This window comes from Benincasa hispida, chromosome 5, assembly GCF_027475165.1.
Source record: "Benincasa hispida cultivar pf3 chromosome 5, pf3_genome.v1.1, whole genome shotgun sequence".
Lineage (NCBI taxonomy): Eukaryota > Viridiplantae > Streptophyta > Magnoliopsida > Cucurbitales > Cucurbitaceae > Benincasa > Benincasa hispida.
This window is the reverse complement of record NC_143482.1, coordinates 25330058-25338247: the sequence shown is the minus strand read 5'-3', so window position 1 is coordinate 25338247 and position 8190 is coordinate 25330058. Positions and strand designations below refer to the sequence as shown.

The 8190-nt window shown below is 33.6% G+C and overlaps 1 protein-coding gene across 1 annotated transcript; it reads left to right on the top strand.

Moving 5' to 3' along the window:
• The first annotated feature begins 1699 nt into the window (after positions 1 to 1699).
• Positions 1700 to 3597, top strand: LOC120078656 (polygalacturonase-like). Its single transcript, XM_039032948.2, has 4 exons — positions 1700 to 2137; positions 2280 to 2569; positions 2733 to 2961; positions 3379 to 3597. Exons 1-4 carry the CDS (start codon positions 1700 to 1702, stop codon positions 3595 to 3597), a joined length of 1176 nt encoding a protein of 391 aa, XP_038888876.2.
• Positions 3598 to 8190: the final 4593 nt, after the last annotated feature.

The following is an 8190-nucleotide window of genomic DNA, read 5'->3' as shown; positions in this document are numbered from 1 at the left end:
ACCACATGCATAACTACCATTCAATTTTCGTGAGGTATATAATTTTAAATATTGTGTTTATTATTAATCTCTTTTCCATACTCAGTAATAGGTAAGTCTCTAAGATGTTAACTTAGAATATCCAATATTGTCGTTCATTAATTACTTTGCTACCTATGTGAGTGTGAGTTGGCCCGAGAATGGACTTTTGTATTGTAAATAAAGTGCTTAGTATTCATGGGAGAGGACAATGAATGACTAGGTGGAGTTTGCTTCACTTAATCTCATACATTCCTCTTGTTGGGAATGCGACCAAAGGTCCACATTGATTAGATAAGAAGAGGATCGTGGGTATATAAGTGAGGATGACTATCTCCATTAGTATGAGGCCTTTTGGGGTGAAACCAAAATCAAAACCATGAGGGTTTATGCCCAAAGTGGACAATATCATACCAATGTAGAGATATTTTGAGGGTAAGTCCCTATCAAGTGGTATCAGAGCCAAACTCCTGAATTAACCATGCTCGTCTTATGCTCGGATGAGAAGGAGAGTCATGATCCTGAATTAACCATCCTCGAGGTATGCTCGGGTGAAAAGGAGTTAGCCGGATGAATGACTGTTTGAGAGGAGTAGTTGTCCCTATCACCTCTCTTAATGTATTGTAAAAAATATAAAAAATAATTTAATTTAGAAAAAAAAGATTGCTAGGTGAAAAAAATTCATAATTATTGAGAATACACAAAAATAGGTGCAATCGAGATAGTACTTAAATATTTTTTCCAACCAACTTAAAGGTGAATCCAATATAGCACATTAGATATAATGCCACCAATTACCATCCATGCTTCTTTAAAAAGTAGTTGATTTTCTCGTTCTTATTCTTTTATGGAAGTTTTGGTCCTTTTCGGTTTCGACCCAATTCAGTTAGGTTTGCAACAATTTAAAGGAATTGCAATGGATAGATAAATAATAAAATAATAAGGATTACTTGCAACAATGGCAACAAGACTTGATAAAATTACATTCCTATCTTTTATTTTTAAATCTTGCAAATATAGCAAAAAAAAAAAAAAAAATCCGCTCAACCCAATCACTGGATTTGAAAACTCCAAAAAGTCAATGAAGATTTTGCTAATTAAAATACAGGATGGCTTTTCAGCCACCTAAAATTAGGATTTCAATTCTCACTCAAGTAAAATGTGTAAAGTGATATACCAAATTTAAAATTAGATGCATTATACTTGTATAGCAATTTATTAATATTTATATCAATTTTGTTGATATAACTAACTAAATTTTACTTATTTTTAGAATAAAAATATAAAGAAAAGTACGAATAAGATGAATCAATCTAACCCAAATATTTTTTAGTTGGATTGGATTGGATGGGATGGAAGCTCTTTTTTTACTCAATTCAATTGTTTAAATTATAAATTTCGAATTATTAAATATTGGAGGATACATGGTATTGTATTATAACTAAAAAATCATTAGCTGCCAAAATAATAAAGCAAACAAATGAGATATTAAGAACTCGCCGCTAGCGTAGCATATTCATCTTTCATGCTTAGTAGCTAAATTAAATTAATTAATACTCAAATATTGAAGCATAATATTGTTGACAGGACACTATAAATAAACGAATCCCAACTCCCATTGCCTCTCACAAACTCTCTCTTTATTATTATCTAATATCCAAAAAAAAGAAAAAACAAAGAAATGGCTAACACATCCTCCATCACTTTCTTCTTCTTCTTCTTCTTCTTGTATTTGCTGATACAAACATCCAGTGCAGGCAGCTTCAATGTGATTAGTTTTGGTGCAAAAGGCGACGGGAAAACCGACTCGACAAAATCATTTCTGAAGGCATGGACATCGGCTTGTAGCTCCTCCACTCCATCCACCATCAACGTCCCCAAGGGAAGGTTCTTGCTAACCCCCATCACATTTAGAGGCCCATGTAACAACCATATTACCTTCCGTTTAAATGGCACGCTCGTCGCACCTCTCGATTATCGTGCCCTCGGAAATTCTGGATACTGGATTTTGTTCATCAAAGTTGATGGCGTTTCTTTCTTTGGTGGCAACATTGATGCAAAGGGCGCTGGGTATTGGGCTTGCAAGAAAGCTGGAAAACAGTGTCCAGTTGGAGCTAGGGTATGTCATTAAACAAAGTACTTATGGCTTTATACTCATTTTCTGTCTTCTTTTTTGGTAATCAAATTTAGCTTAATATCTATATACGTCCTAACATCACATCTGTATGCTGATCTCTTATATATATATTAATGAAATACAGTCATTGACATTTAATTGGGCAAACAATATTTACGTCAGTGGAATAACCTCGATCAACAGCCAACAAACTCATCTTGTAATCAACAGCTGCAAAAATGTAATGGTTAAAAATGTGAAGGTAATGGCACCCGACCAAAGCCCCAACACTGATGGAATTCATGTCCAGTCGTCTTTTAATGTGACGATCACTGGAAGTACGCTTCAAACCGGAGATGATTGCATATCCATTGGAGATGGAACAAAGAGCCTACTTATGAGTCATGTCAAATGTGGGCCCGGCCATGGTGTAAGGTAATCTATATTGAAAATATGGATTATGTTAAATATTCATGTGATTAATCCAAAAGCTTAAACAGATGGGTTGTGACAAATTTAATTACATTTACCCACTCTAACTATCTTTGAGGTAATAAAAAAGAATATGATTCAATTTAATTTCAATTGATGCATGCAGCATTGGTAGCTTGGGGAAAGAGTTCAATGAAGATGGAGTTGAAAATGTAACGTTGACAAATGCAATTTTCATTGGATCCGACAATGGTGTGAGGATAAAGACATGGCCTACGGCTAGCAATGGTTTTGTCAAAAATGTTCTCTTTCAAAATATCATCATGAAGAATGTTAAGAATCCTATCTTAATTGACCAAAACTATTGTCCGAATAACAAAGGTTGTCCTTTTCAGGTAAATTGAATTGTGGTCTTATTCTTTCTCCGATTTCATTATTAAGATTTCATTTGGTAACCATTTTATTTTTTGTTTTTGATTTTTAAAAATTAAGCATATTTTCTCCTCATTTCTTATCGTAATTTGCAAATTCTTAATCAAATTCTAAAACAAAACAAGTTTGTAAAAACTACTTTTTATTTTTTATTTTTTTAAACTTTGGCTTAATTTTTAAACTATTGGTAAAAAGTATATAACAAAGAAAAAATTTAGAAGAGGAAATATTGTATCTCTAGGTTTAATTTAAGGAAAAAAAAATCAAAGATCACCAAATGGGCCTAAATTATTTAATCTTTGCTTATATACATAGTAGTCATTTAATAAACTGAATTAATCTTCAATTTTGTTTGTGTTATATACGTGTTGTTTTATTAGAGTTCTGGAGTGAAGATTAGTGGAGTGACATATAGAAATATACAAGGAACATCAGCAACAATTGAAGCTATGACGTTTGATTGTAGTCCAAGCAATCCATGCAGTGACATACAATTACAAGACATCAAGCTCACATACAAGAACAAGACAACAACATCCTCATGCAAGAATATCGGTGGATCCACTATTGGAGTACTTGTGCCGGAGAGTTGCTTATGATCGTATTTTAATCTTGGGACTTTCTTTTCTGTTGATATTATATTTTATTTACAAATTATGCATTGTAGACATGACATTCTTTAATAATTAATCTCTTTTTATTCTTATTCTGTCTCCTCTTGTTTTTACATTTCAATAGTACCTCTCTAACATGGGCCTTTACATTTTCAATAATACCTCCCTAACATGACATTACTGCTACATTAAAAATACCACGAAAAGAAAACGCCAATTTTACAAAATTGAGAGACAATTGCTCTATGAAAATATTAAGATTGCTAAAATTGAGTAAGTTTTGCAAAATACAATACGTTCAACATTACAGTGGTTCAGTTTTGTAGCCTATATTCATGGTAGTGTGTGTTGGAATAGAATGAAAACGGAAAAGAATGATGAGAGAGAAAGTGGATGCACACGTGCGAAACAAAAGAAAAATGGTGAAGTTGTCACTGAGAAATTAGATGGCGAAGATAGCAACGTTGGGTCGAACAAAACTATTAAAGCTTCTCAAGTGAAGGAGAGAAGAATGAAGATTACAGACCGAAGACAAATGTTAAATTTTTTCTGCTCACGCGACCTAATTTTTTCATCCCCGGTTTTCTTTTTTTCATTCTTTTTAATAATATTTTATAATTAAATCTATCTTAAAATGCTATTAAAAGCTCTATTTGTCATAGTGAGATCTAAATATAATAATAATAATAATAATTGTTGCGAAATCGACAATTAAAGAACACAAAAAAGGGAACTAGAGTAGGGAATAATGTGCAGGCTTACCAGACCACACCTCGTAAGGTGTTTTACAATCAATAGCTATGTGAGGTCCACGATTAATCAGATAACATGATGTATTTAATGCTTCTGCCCAAAACCTTCTAGCCAACCCTGTATTAGAGAGCATTTATCTTGCTCTCTCCACAACGTCTTATTCATATGTTCTGCAACCCCATTTTGCTGTGGAGTATTCCTAATAGTGTGATGACGAACAATCCCCTCAGCTTTACAGAAATCATTAAATTCAGATCCACAGAATTTCAGACCATTATCAGTTTGCAGCCTTTTAATCTTCTTCCCAGTTTGATTTTCAATCAATATCTTCCACTGCTTGAAATTCTTAAAGACTTCACTTTTATGTTTCATCATAAAAACCTAAGTCATTCTTGAGTAATCATCAATTATAGACAAAAAAAATACCTACTGCCTCTAATAGATTCAACTTTGGAAGGTCCCCAACAGTCTGAATGAATATAATCAAGTGTCCCTATTTTACGATGAACACCTTTTGGAAACTTGTTGCGATGAAGCTTCCCAAATACACAATGTTCACAAAATTCAAAATCCTGTACCTTATGCCCACAAAGAAGATCTCTTTTTAATAGAATTTGCATCCCTTTTTCACTTATATGACCAAATCTCATATGCCATAGCTTAGTCATATCATCCTTGTGAACGACCGACGATGCAATAGCAACATAACCTTTTATTGTGGAACCTAATAGAAAATACAGTGTTTCACGCTTTATGCCTTTCAGAACTACCTCAGAATCCTTATAGACATATATTGCTCCACCATTACCTTCAAAACTGTAACCCTTTCTATCGAGTACACTAAAGGATATCAAACTCTTCTTCATTAGTGGAACATGGCTAAGCTCTTTTAAAGTGTAGAAGGCACTATTATGTGTTCGTATCTTAACTGAGCCGATTCAAACTATCTTGCACACAACACCGTTAGCCATGCTAACATTCCCTCCATCTATTTGCTGATAGGTTGAGAACCACTCTCTATTTGGGCGCATATAATAAGATGCCCCAGAATCAAGAACCCACACATCATCAGAATGTGACTGTTCATTCACAACTAAAGCCAAATCTCCTTCAGAATCGATCTCGACTTCTTCAGAATCAATCTCACCTTGTGGAACAGAGGCGGATGCTTCCCTTTTATCACTCTTTTCCTTCTTTTCCTGATTCCTTTTTATCTTAGGACATTCGATTTTCCAATGCCCATTTTCTTTACAGTAGTTACAAATATCATCTGATCTAGAACCCTTTGACTTCGAAGACCTTTTATTCTGGTTCGACTTCTGCTTACCAAAATTCCTATGTCCCTTGCTTCCTATAGCAGCTAACCCAAATGCTTGACTTTTTGTAACTGAACTTCCTGCATTCTGACGGTCCTCTCTCATAAGCAACGTGGACTTTGTATCTTCTAAGATAAGAATTTCTTTCCCTCCAATATACGAGTCAACGAAAGTCTCATAAGACGACGACAAAGATATCAACAGAATTAGGGTAGCATCCTCATCATCAACCTTAACCTCTACATTACGCAGATCTAATAAAATTTTATTTAATTGATCAAGATGGTCTCGTAGAGACGTACCTTTCTGCATATGTAGATGATACAAACATTTCTTCAGAAACAACTCATTGGTTAAAGATTTCATCATGTAAAGATTTTCCAACTTCAACCAAAGGCCAGCGGCAGTTTCTTCATCTGTGACCTCGATGATGACGTCATCAGTCAAACATAGCATGATTGTCGAATGAGCCTTCTCCCCAAGAGTCTTCCACTCTTTGTCATCCATGGCAGCCTTCTTTGACTTACCTGTTAGCGGCACCCACAGCCCCTGTTGCTCTAGCAGGGATTGCATCTTGATCTGCCATAAACCAAAACTGTTCCTCCTAGTAAATTTGTCGATTTTTACATTCACGCTAGACATCTGCAATTATCAAACAAATGCGGAATTTCGAAAAAACCCTTACAAGGCTTTGATACCAGTTTGTTGCGAAATCGACAATTAAAGAACACAAAAAAAGGGAACGTAAAATAGGGAAGATCAACACACAGATATCCGTGGTTCACTAACAGTGTGTTAGCTACATCCACGGGTAGAGGGAGAACAATATTATTTCGAGAGAATGTTTTCAGAATTACATAAAAAAATGGCGCCTCTAGGTTAAAAAATTTATATATCGCACTACTCTAAACCCTAGGGTCAAAAACGTAAATAACTGCAAATAGATAAATATGCTGAATACAAAAATCTGAATAGGTGCGGTCAGCGAGACCCCGTACTAGGTTGTTTGAAGAGCCAGCAAATAGATTCAAGGCATTTCAACAATAATTTTGAAATTGCAGTTAAAAACAAAAGGTAAAACTATTTTCAACAATTTTTAATAATTTTTATTGAAACCATGGTATAATTAACAACTTCAATTGTTACCCACTAAATAATTAATTTAATTAATTCCAACAAAGTTTTTGAACAAAAAATCCTGCAATCCAATGTATTGCTATTCTATATATACTTGTATTAACTTGATTGTCCTTCCAAGGGTTATGAGAGGAGACTTTCCTTACTCATCTTCAGGTCTAGTATATTGATGTAAGTAGGCATTCAACCGTATACAAAATATTTCTCCCTTCATGATGTTGATGACCTGACAACATCCATTGGTCCCGTATATTCATTGGAGAAGTCATCACACCAATAAAGCTTCTAGTCTTCATACACACAAAAAAAATATAGTCCACGTAGGATTGATCGGCCTCCCAAACAAATTTCGCTTCATTGAATCGATGTCTAACGATCTTACTATTATCACTACACTTATCGTTATCGATTGGTCCTACATGAAAACGATAATAATAAAAGTATGATATGCAGAAAATACCACTTGATAACATAGGCATTAATGTCAATCGATACACAAGTGATAAATACAATGATACCAAACAATGTCCTACATGCAAGGGACCTAATGACATGCAAGTGGAATACAAATTGAAGAAAATTGCAAGACATATAATGACTTTTGAGCCAAAAACGAACAACAATGAACAAAAAATCGGAGTTGGACTGAAGAGTGAAATGAATATTAATAGAGTACAATAACCTGAAATGTTGTACTTATTGGTGATTGAACGGTCGGATGATGAACCCTAGTCTCAGTCGAACGTATGAGTAGGAGTAAAAGAATGAGAGAATTAAACCGTCAAGATATTTAAAAGAATTTAGTGCTTGCGAACTTGAGGATGCCACCGTTGTTAGGCCTAAATTTGTTTAAACACAAAGTGTAGTTTAGTAATATTATGTTATGCATTCAATTACAAGTACAAAGCAAATAACTTTAATCATAATCAGATTACTAAAATGACTTAGTAAATATGATCAAAAGAAATTCAATTACGTTCAACATTGAGATCCATTACGATTTATCCATAAATGGAATCTCATTACAATTACATCAATTTTGTATGTTGATTGGTAAACATGGTGTAGGCTCATATCAAATATTTATGTCATATAAGAAAAACAATTTTTTATACCCATTTTGGTCCTAAGATATTATTTTTGGCTAAAATCTTATTATTATTTTTAGCTCTATCCATTCTATCCTTATTTGTTGTTGATCATGCTCTTTCGTCCAAAATCACCTATAACAAAATGCATTGTCAATTACTATTAATATACAACTGAAATATCAATATTATACTTAAACTATATAATTATAAATAATAAGTTAATCGATACACTTTATATTTGACATATTAATTGATAAAATTAATGCAATTAAGATATATCA